At 51.7% G+C, this 16937-nt stretch overlaps 2 protein-coding genes across 2 annotated transcripts; one reads left to right on the forward strand and one right to left on the reverse strand.

Annotated features, from left to right (window-relative positions):
- Positions 1 to 5706: 5706 nt before the first annotated feature.
- On the forward strand, positions 5707 to 9746 carry Ptgdr2 (prostaglandin D2 receptor 2). Its single transcript, XM_036175049.1, has 3 exons — positions 5707 to 5773; positions 7142 to 7232; positions 8278 to 9746. Exon 3 carries the CDS (start codon positions 8306 to 8308, stop codon positions 9506 to 9508), a length of 1203 nt encoding a protein of 400 aa, XP_036030942.1. The 5' UTR covers positions 5707 to 5773; positions 7142 to 7232; positions 8278 to 8305; the 3' UTR covers positions 9509 to 9746.
- A 1353-nt stretch (positions 9747 to 11099) lies between these two features.
- Positions 11100 to 16446, reverse strand: Ccdc86 (coiled-coil domain containing 86). Its single transcript, XM_036176941.1, has 4 exons — positions 15691 to 16446; positions 13361 to 13490; positions 11686 to 11760; positions 11100 to 11507 (listed from the first exon to the last, which is right to left on the reverse strand). Exons 1-4 carry the CDS (start codon positions 16404 to 16406, stop codon positions 11388 to 11390), a joined length of 1041 nt encoding a protein of 346 aa, XP_036032834.1. The 5' UTR covers positions 16407 to 16446; the 3' UTR covers positions 11100 to 11387.
- Between the last annotated feature and the right edge of the window lie 491 nt (positions 16447 to 16937).

Here is a 16937-nt window from a genome sequence, read left to right on the forward strand (position 1 = left end):
TGGACTATACCTCACACACAGCTCTCCAGGAGCCATGCACTAGGAAGCTACAGACTCTAATTCTGCATGGCAAAGAAAGGTCCTGGGCCCTGCTGGCTCTGCTCCTGTAATTCCTGTAACACTGAGCTGGACACCATGAAGAAGTGCTGCATTCAGGGACCAGGACCTGTGGCTGTGTAGTGGGAAGGGTAGCGGGTGGGAGGGTGGGCAACATTTTTCTCCAGGTGTCAGGGATCACAGACATGGAACTGGGCCTGTGTGGGGCTGAAGGCCATAGGAAAGCTAGGCCGACATGGATCTGCAACACCAATCCTGCCCCTCAGGTCAAAAGGCCTCTGACTGAGGCCACTCTTTTCAGTTCATCTGTCACCATGCCACCAGGCAGGCTGAGTCCCACTGATGTGCCACGTCTTGACAACACCGAGAGATAACCCCAGTGGCTGCCCAGCATGTCCTCCCTCTGGGCCAGGCTGGACCAAGCACTTACTTGACTCATTACCTCTTGTATCCTTTAAGGCCGGGACCCAGGCCCAGAGAGAAGTGGCTTTGTCTAACATGCTGCTGGTACACAGGCTTTGCGGCCCCACATTCTTGCCACAGTGGCTTAGTCCTTTATGTGGTTTGTGTGGTCCCCTATCCAGTAGCAACAGCCCCTCCCCCTACTTGACAAATGCAGATTCCCAAGTTGCACCCAAGTCCTCCTGGGTCAGACACCCTAGCAGGTAAGGCAGGCCCAGACACTTGGGTTTATCCAGAGCTGAGGATAACGTGTGTGTTTGTGTGTGTGATGGTATGAAATATGTACATGTTTGTGTGAGCAAGTGCACATGCTTATGTATGTGTGGTGCATGCACTTGAGTATGTAGATGAGCATGCCTGTGCATGTAGAGGTGGAGGCCTGAGCAGCACTGTATAACTCTGACTTGTGGGTCAGAGCACTTGTTCCTATCTGCTGCAGGAGGAAGCTTCTCTGATGTTGGCTAAGCAAGGCACTAACCTATGAGAATAGATAAAATGTCATCAGGGTCATTCTCTCTCTCTCTCTCTCTCTCTCTCTCTCTCTCTCTCTCTCTCTCTCTCTCAAGAGCAGTATTTTGTTTTATCCCAGGTCCTGGCTATCTAGTATCAGGTTCTTGGCCACCCAAGCAGTGTCAGGGATGCGTTTCATCTTGTGGAGTGGGTCTTATGTCAAAGCAGATGTTGCTGGTCACTCCCACACGCTTTGTACCACCATTGCCCCAGCATATCTTGCAGGCAGGACACCACTGCAGATAAAAAGTTTGTGGCTGGGTTGTTGTTGTTTATGTTTCTTTTTTGATAGTGTGCAGAGTCTCTTCCTGTCCCAAGGATGCTGGAACACAGGGGTAAAGGCTCTAGTAGGTACTAGCTTGACGTCGCCATGTTCAACGAGTTGTGTGGGTGTTGTCATCAGCAATGGGGCCTTGCTCTCAGTTTGTGGAGAGCAATCTATAGTCTTGGCAATGGCCTGAGTTGTTTGGGGATTCCCATGGGGCCCCTTTGACCAACAACTCGATTAGATGTAACCCAATTCTGGTACTGGAAGCTTCATTTGGTGACAAGAGATGGGCTGTTGGGACTCCATCTCTCCCATTATTTGGCAATTATTTAGATTACCTTCATAGATGGATATTTTAGAAAGTTTCTACTGTATAAGATTTTCATACTACCCCTCAGATACGCCTTCATTTTAGCTGTCTCTCGTCATATGCCCTCCCAAGACCCCTTCTCTCCTCCCTTGATCCTCCCACTCCAAAATCCTTCCATAATTATCCATTCTTTTTCTTTTCTAAAGATTTATTTATTTATTATGTATACAGAAGAGGGCACCAGATCTCATTTACAGATGGTGTGAGCCACCATGTGGTTGTTGGGAATTGAACTCAGGACCTCTGGAAGAGTAGTCAGTGCTCTTAACCTCTGAGCCATCTCTCCAGCCCTCTTTTTCTTTTCCTAACGAGAGCTTTCTGTTCCCTCTAGTCCCTTGCCTTATACCTACCCTCTGTGGTTTTATGTATTTTGTCTAGGTTGTCACTGATGTATTAGCTAATATCCGCATGTAAGCGAATACATACCATAATTGTCTTCTGAGACAGTGCCTCTCAAAGGAACCTGGAGCTCACCAATTTGGCTAGGCTGGAGGGCCAGTGAGCTCCAGAGACCTACCTGTCTCCACTTCTCCAGCACCAGGATTACAGGTGTGTGCTGCTGTGTCTGGCTTTTCGTGTGGATTCTGGGATTTCAAACTTAGGTCCTCATGCTTGCATGGTGAAACACTTTGGGGAGCTTTGGTCTGTGTGGTGTTAGCTCCTTCCTCAACCTTCAGTCACTGTCGTTCACAGACCTGCTCTGTGTGGGGGGCTGTTGGTGGGGGTGGGGTGGGGCTGACAGCCCCCTCCCCAGCTGGCCTAACCCCTAGACTGGTCTTTCTCCTCCTAGTCTGAGGCCAAGCAGGACTCCTGGCCAATCAGGTTACTTCCAGCCAGTGACCATGGTTCCCAGGACCCCCATTGCTCTGGCAGACTTGAGTCTCTTCCTCTTGGAGTGGCTGATGTTGAATCAGTTCCCGAGACTCCAGGGTAAGAAGCCTGAGGCATGAGACATGCAGACATCCTTTCCAGATACCCCTGCCACAGAGGCTGGAGGAGCTTGGCTCTGAGGACACACGTAGAAGCTGCTTTTGCCACACACAATCAGCCAGGATCCCACAAGGCCCTCTGGGACAGGGAGAAGACAGTATGTGCCCTTCACATCAGTAGAAAGTGCCTCAGAGCTTCTTTCCAGGGAATTCTTTCTTTGGTTTGTTTTTGTAACTTTATTAGGACTTAGAAACTTTTTTATTTAGCAATAAGACATCCTCAGGGAGGGCTGGGAAACAAGTCGCAAGAGCGATGACAGGATTAAACAGAGAATTGAGAAAAGTCAGAAGAGAAAAGATTTTATCTTGAAGGAAGCCCCTTAACATGGATGCCGCAAAAAGTTGTGCAGGATGTTCACTGCACAAAGGCCCTTGGGAGAGGGTTTGGGAGAGGGCTTGGGAGAGGACTCGGGAGAGGTCTGTACAAGCCTCAGGCCTTGGTGCTGAGATATGTCTATTAGGGAAAGAGGGAATTCTTTCTTAGTTCAGTCAGCAGGCTGTACACTAACCCTTGTTAAGGCTGGGACTGGGCACAAGAAAGACCGTGTGAAGATCTATTTTTAGTTGTTAGTGTGAGTGTATGTGTATGTGTCCATGTGCAGATGAGAGTGCCTGGGAAGTCCTGAAGTGGGCATTGGATCCCTTGAAGCTGGAGCCACAGGCAGTTCTAAGCCTCCTCAGACAAGTGCTGAAACCAGACTCAGATGCTGAGGTATCTCTCCAGCCCCAGGAAGACCTTTTAAGAGTCATTTTATTGCTGTGGAGTTACTCACCCCAGTTCACATAGCTAGGGAATGGCAGGGCCAGATCCAAATACTGGTAGCCTGGCCCAAAGGTCCTGGCCTAACCACCACACCACAATTCCTTATGGCCTTGCCCACACTTATATAGGGCAGCATATTAGTTATGTTTGTGTTGTTGTGACCAAATACATGATATGACTGCTTAACGGAAGGAAGGCTTATTTTGGTCCATGTTTTAGAGAGTTTCACCCCATCGTGGCAGGAAATGCATGGCAGAGCAGTTCAAGTTCACAACAACTGGAGTATGGGGGAGGCTCTTCCTATCCTGTTGGATCAGCAATCAGGGTACACGCCAGGAACTAAGGATGGCTCTGACCATAAAGTCTCGTCCCACTGTCCTACCTCTGCCGCTAGGTTCCACAGCCTCCCCAAACTGCACAACCATCTGGAAATCAAAACATGAGCCTATGGGCACAATCCAGACCCAGGCCATAGCAGGGAGAGACGGACATTCTCTCGAGAGTGTGTGGAACTATGCACTTTCAGGAAGGACTGCAAGCATCATGATCCAGGGGAAGGGAACCATTCTGAGTGGCTAAGGGTCTGGACAGCCATGGCCCTTGCTGACCCATGTCTTGAGGCATTGTGAAGAACACCCATGTGGGCATAGCATTGTACTTACTCCCTAACCCTGACATCGTATCTGCCTTATACGAGTGTGTTAAGATCCTGACCCTCCAGCAAACAAGGTCTTCTTGCCACAATCTGGGGACACTGACTTTGTCACATGTTTTGTTTGGGGTATGGGATGTTGAAATTGAAGGAAGGTCCCTGGCTCCAAGAAACAAAGGAGAGATAAGGACTTAGGTCATGGGCTAGAGAGTTTGGTCGGGAAACTTCAGCTATAGTAAAGTGCTTGCCAAGCAAGCATGAGGACCTGAATTTGCTGGCCAGACAGTCTAGCCAATGGTGAGTGCTAGATTCAGAGAGAAATCCTATCTTAAAACATAAGATACAAAGGGACTAGAGAGTACTTGTTGCTTTTGCAAACTACCTGAATCAGACCCCAGCACCCACACTGGACAGCTCACAACTGCCTGTAACTCCGGTTCCAGGGTATTGTGTGCTGTCTTCTGGCCTCTGCTGGCACTGGTATGTATGCTGTGCACATAAATTCATGCAGGTGTGCACATGTGCTACACACACAAATAAATTTTAAAAATATATAAGGTGGAGTGATGGCTCAGTGGTTAAGAACACTGATTAGTCTTCCAGAGGACTGGGATTCAATTTCCAGCACCCACATGACAGCTCAAAACTGTCTGTAACTCCAATTTCAGGGGATCCCACGCCCTGTTCTGGGCTCTACATGCACACGATGCACAGACATGCATGCAGGCAAAATACTCATACACATAAAATGTGATTAATAAAATATGAAAAAAAGAAAGAAAAGATGGAGGATGGTTGAGAAAGGTGGAGGATGATTGAGGAAAACACCTGATGTTGATCTCTGGTCTCCATACACACACAAGCACATATACTCATATACTACTACTACTACTACTGCTACTACTACATACACACACACACACACACACACACACACACACACACACACACACCCCAAAGTGAATGGCCCTTGAGGAAAAACAGCTGAGGTGTCCTCTGGCCTCCATATGCACGAACATCCTTGCCTGCATGCACACCTGCACACATATACTCCCACAAGCTAGGGAATAATAAAATGCAAACTGCTAAGACTCGGTCTTCTCCTTTCCTGGATTTGGGGTCTATTTTCCATAAGAACCCTCATTGTATAGCAGCTACCCACTTTCCCCACGTTTCTGTGGATGGGGAAGAAGCTGCTTTTGTGAGCATTTACTATGTGCCAGGTGCTCCTGTGACCTGCTCATTCCACCCTTACCACTTGCTGTGAGAAGACCTTGCTCCTGTTCACAGCTGACAGCACCCAGCAAGGGGAGGCGACTGACCTCCTGGCCAAGAGTCTGTGCTCTTCCCATGGCACCACCCTGCTTCCTCTGTTCCTCTGGGGACAGGGGCCCATGCTGCTTTGGGAGCTCAGAAGAGCTGGAACACTTCTCTGAAGAGGATCTTCATGTCAGGATATCAGCAGTCAAGGACTTAATTGTCCCCTGGGTTACAGAGCATCCTCCATGAAGAGAATGGGCAGACCAGGGGCTGGTGGCCTCCAGGCAGACGGAGATGAAAAGACCCCGCCCCTGCCCTCTGGGCTGACAGCTATTTCCTCCTTCAGCTTACTCCTCTCCTGTCACTTGCCTGGTGCCTACTCTTGCTGCTTTCAGGAGCTGCCAGACTCCCTGGCTCAAGCCTGTGCTCACTCTGTGGCTAGGTAAGGAGTCAGTCCCAGGGGCTGGGCAGCATGGTGCCCTCTCAGGACTAGACAGAGGGCTGCTCCTAGCTAGGATGACAGGGGATGAGCTTAAGAGTCTGGGGAGGGCTGATACCCAGAAGGAATACTAGCTAGATGGTAGACACAATGGTGAGTTGTCCAATCATGGCCACCATCCAGACAATCTCAGGTGTGGGGACAGGATCACACAGTAAGCTTAGAGAAACTGACAAGTCACCCTGCTGGAAATGGAGGAACTGGAATTTAAGCTCCAGGCTTTGCAAACTGGGGTTCCCACTACAGCAGGATCCTGGCTGCTGGGCACTTCAAAATCCTGGGTCTTGAAGATGTCTCCATGCAGCCCCAGGGATCAGACTGAGTGGTTCCCAAGAGTGCAGCCACAGCATCCTCTGAGCATCCCACATGATGTGGACACTGCAGCCGATGGGGACTGTCTCAGGGCAGAGAGAGTGATTCACACCTGCCTGCTGGGAGGAGAGCCTCTGTCTCCCTCCACAGCACTGGCCCAGCTGCTGTGCCTCTCGGAACCTCAGTTTCCCTTCTGAAAAGCTACTCTCAGTGGATTAATATGAGTGTAATTGCTCCGCAAATGCCAAAGCTTAGAAAGTAGGATCAGGAAGAATTCAGAGGTCACAGGTCTGCCTGCCCACTGCTCTACGTTCAGGAGGCATTCTGTCAGGGAAATTCTAGCTTGGTATCCCAGAACCCCACCTTAGGTGGTCCCTGGAATGAAGTAGATTTTTCCATTCTGACTACTCTTTCTGTTGGGAAGAGCGGTTCTGAAGTCCCCTCCTCTTTCCTTCTCTTGCTCTATCATCACTTGCAAAGCTGGAGAAATGGTGGGCAGAGGACTGAACAGTCCCTCTTCCATATGGCTGTGCTGGGTGGCTCAACCAGTACTTTAGACACCTGGGTCTCAGTTTTCTCATCTGAACAACGGGATGGAGAGAGTCCTGGCATATTCTTCCAGAGCTGAGAAAAAGCATCGGTTAGAGGATCTACCACATACCCTGGAGGGCATGGGTGCTTGGCACAACCTGAGTTCCCACACCATGCTTTCATTTCCTCCCTGCTGCAGAGGGTGTAAAGTCCGATTCCCTCAGCCCTCCCTGACCTCAGCTTCATTACAGGCCCTTGGGGTTCTCCATGAGGCTGTGAGCATGGCTTTTCCAGAGCACCTGAGTCATTGCTCAATATGGCTATATGCCCAGTGTGGGTGAATGGGGACGGGTTTCCTGGGGTAGACAGGACTGTCACTGCCCTCCCTGGGTCCCCAGTAACACCATGTGATAATAGTTCCTCCAGCCAGGTCTCACGCTTGTCTCTCTTATCTATTTCCTCTATCAGAGGAGAAGCCAGCTCCTCTTATCTCACTCAATCAGCACACCCAAGCAGTCGCCTCTGAGACCAAGAGGCTCTCCAGGAAAAACTGCAGCAGGTAAGTCCTGGGTGCTGGGTGTACAGACCCCCATCTCATATGAGGGGCCACACCTATCCCTCTGTGTTGTTCTCGGGACTAGGAAAATGAGTCCTGCCTGGTCTGACCTTTGTGATCTTGGACAGGTTCTTAACATTAATCACAATGGTATTGATACAGTGCCTGCTTCATGCTAGTTTCCTCATGTGAATGTGTGCATGTATATGTATATGTGTGTGTGGAAGTCAGATGTCAACCTTGAGTGTTCCTTAGGAGCTGTCACCTTAAAAAGATTTATTTTCTTTACTTTAAAGTATGTGTGTGCATGCATATGAATGCAGGTATATGTGTGTGTCTGTATAAGACAGATGTCAGCCTTGAGTAATGTTGCTTAAGGAGCAGTCCACCTTGAAAATATTTTTATTATTTTAAAGTATGTATGTGTGTGTGTGTTTGGGGGTACATGTGTGAATGCAGGTGCCTGCAGAGGCCAGAGGAATTGAACCCCCTGGAATTAAGTTATAAAGGCAATTGTGAGCTGCCCAACACAGGTACTGGGAATCAAACACTGGTCACCTGGAGAAGCAGTATGTGCTTTGCTGCGGAGCCATCTCTCCAGTCCCCTACCTTGTCTTTTTGAGTTAAGTTCTCTGGGACCTGCGTTTCATGGGTGAGTTTAGGCTGGCTGGTTAGTGAGCTCCTAGGATCCACCTCTCTTTACCTCTCCAGCACTGAGATTACAAGCATGGGCCACCATGCCCTACTTTATACCCGGGTGCTGGGATCAAATTCAGGTCCTCTTCTATTTTCCCACCCACCCAAGACCCCTTTGAATAGTTCTCATTTTGTTGTTCCAGTGGTCCTACAAGCTAGGGACTGTTGGGAGAAACACCCATGTTAGGAGGACACAGGCTCAGGAAGGCTACACTTGGCTTGCCCCAAACTGCACTGGGAGAGGAGGGCAGCTGGGATGTTAGTGCCTTGCCTTGCTCAGCCTCATTGATCCCGTGTCCATCCTATGGCCAGGCATACTGGCAACTCTGAGATAAGTTCCTCTCTTGCCCAGGCTCAACCTTCCTTTCTTCCACCTTGCCATGGCCAACGACACTCTGAAGCCACTCTGTCCACTCTTAGAGGAGATGATCCAGCTCCCAAGCCACAGCAACTCTAGCATCCGCTATATTGACCATGTGTCGGTGCTGCTGCACGGGCTGGCTGCGCTGCTGGGTCTGGTGGAGAACGGACTCATCCTGTTTGTAGTGGGCTGTCGCATGCGCCAGACGGTAGTCACTACCTGGGTGCTGCACCTGGCTCTGTCTGACTTGCTAGCTGCGGCCTCCCTGCCCTTCTTCACCTACTTCCTGGCGGTGGGCCACTCCTGGGAGCTGGGTACCACCTTCTGCAAGTTTCACTCCTCGGTCTTCTTTCTTAACATGTTTGCCAGCGGCTTCCTGCTCAGCGCCATCAGCCTGGACCGCTGTCTGCAGGTGGTGCGGCCAGTGTGGGCACAAAACCACCGTACGGTGGCGGTCGCGCACAGAGTCTGCCTGATGCTCTGGGCTCTGGCGGTGCTCAACACAGTACCCTACTTCGTGTTCAGGGACACCATCCCGAGGCTGGATGGCCGCATCATGTGCTATTACAATATGCTGCTCTTGAACCCAGGGCCCGACCGCGACGCCACGTGCGACTACCGCCAGAAGGCCCTGGCGGTGAGCAAGTTCTTGCTGGCCTTCGTGGTGCCTCTGGCCATTATCGCCATGAGCCACGTGGCTGTGAGCCTGCAACTGCGCCACCGCGGCCGCCAGAGGACAGGTCGCTTCGTGCGCCTGGTGGCAGCCATCGTGGCGGCCTTCGTGCTCTGCTGGGGGCCCTACCATGTCTTCAGTTTGCTGGAGGCGCGTGCCCATGCTGTCACCACGCTACGGCAGCTCGCGTCACGTGGGCTGCCCTTCGTCACCAGTCTGGCTTTCTTCAATAGCGTGGTCAATCCGCTGCTTTATGTGCTCACCTGTCCGGACATGATGCACAAACTGCGGCGCTCGCTGCGTGCCGTGTTTGAAAGCGTGCTGGTGGAGGACAGCGACTTGAGTGGTGGGTTTGGCAGCCGCCGCCGCCGTGCCTCCTCCACTGCCACAACCTCCACCCTCCTGCTGGCTGGCCGCCTTCCCCGGCTGCATCCTGCACGTTTGATCAGCTGGATGCAGGGTAGTGGTGCAGAGACCCAGCAGAGGGTCCCAGTGCAAGCCCAAAAGCGAGGCTCACTGAACCACGCGCTGAGCTCCACCTCCGATTAGACCAGCACAGCCCAGATGGCATGCCAACGCACCCCTGGCATCTCACCATACTCCATTGAAAATGTACATAGCCAATGCTAGGCCCAGGTCATAGCTCTCCTGGGCAGAGTCCAGGTAACCAGCTTGAGGAGGATGACTGAATTTTCAGGAGCAAAGTGAATTGAAAGCAGTCTTTCCTAAACACTTTAACCTGGTTCCTGACTGCTGGCCTCAAGGACCCCCCCAAACCCCCAAGGTTTCTGTGTAGTTTTGGTGCCTGTCCTGGCTCTCACTCAGTAGACCAGGCTGGCCTCAAACACACAGAGATCCTCTTGACTCTTCCAAGTGCTGGGAGCTTTTACACTTTTAAGAATAAAAGTACTTGATCTGCCTAGGGATCTTGCTAGGGTAACTGATGAGGGTGGGGATGAGAGTTTGTACTTCTAATACCTCTCAGGTAGCTGGCCTAAGGACAAAGGAGTCACACAGGTTAAACTCACAGCCTGCATCTCCTAAGGTGCTGCTTTGTGAGTGGGGATTCTGCCAGTGGGTAGTATACACGGAGGTACACTGGGCTGAAAGGGTGAGCAGCAGTTTCCAGCCCACCACCTTCACTTTTAACCCCCAGTTGGCCTCTGAGCCAGACGCTTTTATCACACAGGCTTGCTGGTTGTGTGATATGTGTCAACTCCAGCTCAGGGATGCTTACTGCCCAGTTCCAGAGCCTGCACCCCAGCCTTCAGCATCACAAGTTCATCCTCCAGCTACCCTCAGCATTCCAGCTGCCTCACAGGACAGGGCCCGGCAGCTATCACTTCCAACCCACAGGAAGGAGGGACACCTTGCATCAGCCATGGACCTTCCACCACACTACATCTGATGTCTTCCCCACCATGGATGGACAGCCGGCTGTGACTCATCTCTATATTCCAAGAAAGGGGAGGTGATGTCAGTAACTGGTGGATGTAAAGAGCAGAGATGAGACATTCTCAGGATCTCCTGAACCATTTAAGGCCAGGCTGGCTGTCAGTTCTCAGTGCCAAGCAGGCCTCAAGAATGTGGCAGGTTCTTTTCAAACCAGATAGTAAATTGTCAATCTCCACTCCCTCCTGCTTTACTCAGCGGCATACCATACCTGTCACACTATGCATTTTAATTGTTTATTATAAGAATGAAATGGGGCAGGGACATGTGTCTTTCTGGAAGCCTAGACTATACTTGTGCAGACATCAATAAACACTTCTGTGAAAGACCAGGTGGGCACGGCTCAAGTCCCAAGGCTTCTATAGTCCAGTGTGGGGAAGGGGTGCTGGAGAGGAACCCAGTTCCCTGCAACCTCTTCACTTTACAGGGAGGGGCTACCTTCAGTCAGCAGCGGGGGCAGAATCAGCAGAATTCACAAGTGGCCTTCGGGAAAATGGAGGAGCTGACTTCTGACAGCAGTCTCCAGGTGTGGGCTAGACTCAGGACTCTGAGACAGGGAGTTAGTTACTACTATCTCACTGGGCAACAAGAAATCAGTCAAGATCTTTTTTGTTGTTTGACAGGGCTTCTCTGCAGCCCTAGCAGTCCTGGAATTCATTCCACAGACCAGGTTGGCTTCAAGTTTAGAGATCCGCCTGTCTCTGCCTCTCAAGTGCTGGGATTAAAGGCATGTGCCACCCCATTGCCCGGCAACAGTTCAAGATCTTAAGGCACTCTGGAAAAGACCTGAAAGGAGGTGGAGACAGTTAAATCTCTCCTGGGACCCTGTGAGGTCCTGGGTTCCCTCAGGGCTGTGGTCCCTGTCTTAATGCGTCAGAGTTGGTGTGCTGGCCCCAGGAGAGGTGTGACAGTGGCCTGAGAGATGGCTTGTTTGCTGTGGCTCTTGGCTTGTGGAGGCCTCCAGGCTGTCCTGAGCTCAGACATTGGCTACAGGCCTCTGGGGTGGCTGCTTCTGGAGCAAGGCCAGGGTGTCTCTCTTCTCAATGGAGCGCAGCTGCTTCTTCTTCGCCTTCTTGAGCTTGGCAGGGTTTCGGATCTGGGGATGGGGGAACAGGATGCATTAGTGTGGTAGAGGACCCTACACCTGCCTCTGGGGAAAAGTAAGGAGGCACCAGGACTGCAGCAGGGCAGTGGACCACGTAAAGCAGGGAACCTAAGCACCTTCAAGGCTTTCACCTGGCCACAGCCTGCATCTCTTGGATGGGTGTACTCACCACTTGGACAATCTCAGCCTTTCTTTCATTCTCTAGGCGGCGTCTCAGGTTCTCAGCCCGGCGCTCTTTCTTCTCCTGAAACACACACAAGGGGAACTCAGCTAAGAGCTGAGGGAGCCCTGGGATCCCAGGCCCCTGGTGAGTAAGAATTGGCACAACCAGAAGCCTGCTTGGATTCCTGGTTGTTCCTAGTGAGGAAGGGTAGAGGCCTAGGCACTTCTAGGGAAGAACAATGGGGTACAATGCCTATATTGTGGGCCCGGAGCTGAGGCCCACTGTGGCAAGAGTACCTGGCTCCAAATTAGAAAGAAGGTGGGTAAACAGATACCTGAAGGCAGGGGATTACACGGTGACGGTGTGGGCCAAGATATGGGTGCCTTCCCACCCAGAAGTCACATGCAGGCAGAATGGCCCCTTGGACCATCCTAGGTACTAGCTGCCAGGGAGAGGGCGAGGCTGGTTCCCTCCTTCATGCTACTTTCCCAGGTCTCCTTTTGCCCAGGCTCAGGTGTAGGAGAATGAGGATGCAAGGCCAGGGTATAGGTAGGGTTGGGCAGGCTGAGCTGTCAAAAGGCTCTGAAGGAACCCGGTCCAGCTTGAGTTTTCATTCTGCTACTTTCTAATGAGGTTATTGTGGCCGAGCCTGCCTCCACTTCCTCACTGTACAGTAAAGTTGACCACAGGACCTACCTCTCCAGACTGAGGTGTGACATAAGTGTGACTAAGGCTTGCAATCGTGCCAGGTCCCTGGGGGTGGGAAGTCCAGGGCTTCCTAACCATGCTGCTACCGTACCCAGCAGGGCTAGGACAGGGGTGGTGGCTCCAACATTAGATGCTATGTGGTCAAGGCTGCACAAGAAGAGAGGTGAGGCCTCAGTAACAGACAGATCTGGAGTGACTCCAAGCAAGGTGGAGGACGCCGTAGTGACTGGCCATCTCTCTTCTCAGGGGCCAGCTGGGACCACAGATCTGAGACTGGCTGACTCTGGATCAGTGCTCCTTCTACACCTGGGGCTCATCAGACCAGCAGGAATCTGGTCCTGGGACAGTGCTGCTGACCAACCCAGCATGACCTTGCTTCCTCAGTACTGCCAGTTGAAGGGACACTGGGACTCTTTCCAAGGCTTCCTGGAGGCTGAAGGTGTTGGAAATAAGCCTCCGTGGTGCTGGAACCCAAGGCCTTGTGTATGCCAGTCAAGCGCTCTACCACTGAGCTATGTCCCTAGCTCATGGGCATGAACCTTTAACAAGGACATTTTTGGGTATGAGCTGGGGGCCAGGGAAGTGAATTGAAAGGAAAGTGCAGGAACCACTCACCCATAAGCCAGTGTGCAGGCGTATCTTCTAGAGTGACAGCAGCAAACTTGAGACAAGCTTTTCCCTCATAAGCAGGTCTCAGAGAGGGGTTGACTCCACCACACTGAATACTCCTGCCACCAAGATGGCTTGCTGGCCTTCATCTTGGGTTCCTCAATCTACTAGGTCTCTTGCATGTCCCTGAGCCAGAGGTTTAGCTGAATGGTAGAGTGGGAATCCTACCCTGGCCCTAGACTACTCTTCCCCCTGGAGCCCTCATGCCCAGGGCTCTGACCAAGTCGTACTCCCACAGCTCACGTCTGTTACAGCACACATGTATTTGGCCTCTGTGATCCAGATGTGGCCGGATGTCCGTTACCTGCCGGCGCCTCTGTTTCTCCTCTTCTAGGTGCCGGGCGAAGTCCTTGGCCAGCTTCCTCTCCTGTCGCTCCTTCATTTTCCGCTGCCAGGAGGTACGCAGGGGTTTGTCCTGAACCATCTGGGAGAACCTTGGCAGGAGAGGAGGCACTTAGGGGACCTCTGTGCTACTGCCTTCACACCCTACTCTCACTGGGCTCTGGGTCTGCTTCCTGTCCCGTCTGCCTGGAACTCGCTTTCTATAGAAACTCAGGATGGAACAGGCCGCTAAGCATGTGGCTATACTGAAGCATATGTCTGTAACTGAGACAGGCTGTGTTTTCCATTCTAGAGGAACAAAGCAAGACTCTGAGTGCTCTCATTCCTAAGTATTCGCTGGGACTTGAACCTTTCTGTACCCATATGGCCTCAGCTGTGAAGATTTGTTGTCACCAAACATGGAAACCTATGAGTGAATGCCTGTGAAGATGAGGTGCTTGCTCCCTAGAGGGGTATGGCTTTACTTCCAAACAGCAAGAACAGGAGGATTTTCTGTAACAATTCTAACTCTTTCCCAGCTTTTGGGGTATGTGTATGAAGGTAGTGGGATGGGATTAGGGGATTTCTGAGAAGTCTGGCTTTTCTGGAGAGCCCAATGTTCTTAAGAGCCATAGAAGAATGGAGATGACTTCTGTTAGAATATATTTAGGATGTGCTTAACATATTCTAGGAGGGTAAAATGCAGGGAAATGAAGCTGGGCCAGGAAATGCTGATAACTGTTGAAACTGGTGATGAGGCTCATAAAACTCAACTCTTTCCTTTTCTGTATGCTTCAAGAATTCTGTGATAAAAAGCAGAAATAAAATGAGGACAAGCCTCCATGTGTGGTTTCTCCTCCACCATTTGCCAAGCCTGCTGGGTGACCTATGGGCCTATTCTTTTCCCCACAACTCTAAGGCTCCTCAGCAGATCCTTTCACAGTGCCCTTCTGCTTCCTACACTGGGACCTCAACACCTGCAGGAGTTCCCATTACCTGTCTGTTTTAGGGTATCTTGAGGCAACCCTGTCTCTGAAGGTCTGGGTGCATCTGGGCAGTCTGTTCCTGACCAGATGAAGGACAACACTGCTTTTCTGAGCTGTCTGTTCCCTTTCTAGGAATCTGGCACACACGGTCCAGAACTTTGCCCCAGGCTCATTCATAAGCACTCTGCACTGTTAACTTCTGATACTCTCCCCTGCCAGGTCCCAAAGGCTTGCTCAAGATTCCACTCTCTAAAAACAGAGCAGTGAGTGTGTTGCAGACTTCCTTCCTACCCTTAAAAATTGGGATTTGAGAATCCTGAATGCACAAGATGATGGAAGCCTGGAGAAGTCAGACCACAGACATGATGCTATAAGAGAATGTTGCATTGTGGAAATGGTCCACATCTCGTCTGTCTTTCCCCACACTACTGTGACTTCAACTGAACCCCACTTCTCTTTCCCTACTGCCTAAATGATGCCTTTTCCACATGGGCCTCTTCATTCCTTCCCTGAAGTGAGCACTTATGATGCCTCAGAACTGAAAGGACAAGGAAGACTTCATGTCTTAAGAAGGCTGCAACCAGAGTCAGGTCAGATCCACAGAAGCAGGGTAATGGGTTCTGATCACCTGCTTTGTAATCCAATCTGTGCACATATCCTGTGTCTCATTTAGCCTCCTCAGACGTACAACATCGGCAACAGTAACACTTTCTCCAAAGGGCAGAGATAAAGGTTACATGTGCTGCTGGGTGGGAAAGACTCCCCCTTCAGTCAGTCCCTAGTCAGGAGACACATAAGCAGTGTCTAGTGATACACTTTATCAAAGACAATAACTAGCAGACAACAGTGGAAAGGACTTCACTGCATTCAAGTAATGGGCACCTTTCTTGCTCTGCCTCCCTCACCACATGTGGTAGACAAAGCAAATATTTTTGGAACAAACTCTGAACTCTGGACAAAGATAATGGAAGGGCTGGATGTGGTGGCGCATGCCTTTAATCCCAGCACTAGGGAGGCAGACGCAGGTAGATCTCTGTGAATTCCAGGACAGTGCTACATACTGAGACCCTGTCTCAAAGGATAAAAAGGGGTGGTGGTGGTGGAAAGCAAGTTCAAAAGAACCCCGCCCCCCAGGGCAGACAACATTAGAGAAATGACCACTGGTGGCCTCCATCCCCAACCTCACGACATCTGACGTTCTGATTATGGTTGTTAACTTCACTCGGGTGAGCTCTTTCCAACTCTGAGATTGCATTCGGGTGAAGGCGGGGTCCAAACACACGGGGAACCCTACCTACCCTCCATGCTACCCCACGTCCCACTTTACCTCTTCTTGGAGCGGTCTTTCCACACTCGCCCGGATTTGGGCTTCCCCTTCGGGATTACAGGAAGCTCCTCCTTCTCCTTCAATTTCTTGGGCGCCGGAGCCTGGGGAGAAGTTATAACTCGCTTCTTTATGTTGAGGTCCCCTGTCACCGTCCGGCCAGCCGGAGGTGGCCTGCTTGACTCCTGCGGGCGCTCTTGGGAGCTGGGTGCCTGGGCTGTCAGCTCCTGTACTGGCTGAGAGGGCTCGGGACCCGGTGCTTGCTGGCCCGGGCAGGGCTCTGGGGATACTGGGACCAGCTCCTCCTTAGCTTGGGCCACCTCTGAGTCCAGTTCTCCCGGTGTGGCAGAGCATTTGGATGACTCCTCTCGTTGTGGGGATTCCGGACTCGACTCTGTCTGCCCTGCAGGTGACACCAGGCCCAGATCTTGCAGAGGTTGGAGGGACCCGGGGTCGGGCCCTGGCTGCCTTTTGGGGGACCCAAAGCCTGCATCCTGTTTCAGACAGGGTGATCCCGGGGTTGTCTCCGGCTCAGGCTGGGGAGGCGCCAGGTCCAGAGGCTGCACTCCGGGAGAGTTGGGCTCGCTTGTTTCTTCTGGGTTCGACTCGAACTCTACAAGGACCCGTCTTACCCGAGAAACTGCGGGGTCAGGAAGGGTCTCTACGGACAGAGGTCTCAGGCCTTCAAGTCGCCGGCTGCGCCTCAGCGGCGTATCCATGGCTCACGTGTAGCCTCCGTCGCATTCGGAACCACAGGCGCCTTCGTATGACGTCAGACCCACCGACTTCCGTACCGGGCCGGAAGCGCACTTGTGGGGACGCGGGGCTGATGGGAGGGGTGGGGAAGCAGGGCGGCCTGCCCCTCGGGGGCGGGGCTTAGCAGACGCATGCGTGTTGTGTCGCGTTTAATGAGTCTGGTTGCTGGGTTTCCGGTTTATATTTTTGTTTTGTTTTGTTTTGCAGAATGCGTTTTCTAGGTGCTAGAGAAGTGGCGGCACTTTTTTTTTTTCCCTAAGAGGAGAAGTCGGCAGAAAGGCCGAATGAACCTGTTAACTCTGGAACCGCCGGGCCCGCAAACGTTGCGCAGTCTTCAGGCCTCAGTTTTCTGTTTTGTAACATAGAGACTTTGCGCTGTGTTACCAAGGAGGATGTACTCGGGCCTCCATGAGCGGGAAATCTAAGTCGAGGTGTGTTAGACGTTCCCACCCTTGCCGCCTCTCTCTTCTCCCCTACCGTGTTCAGGTATGCAG

The sequence above is a fragment of the Onychomys torridus genome, chromosome 1 (genome assembly GCF_903995425.1).
Source record: "Onychomys torridus chromosome 1, mOncTor1.1, whole genome shotgun sequence".
Taxonomy (NCBI): Eukaryota; Metazoa; Chordata; class Mammalia; order Rodentia; family Cricetidae; genus Onychomys; species Onychomys torridus.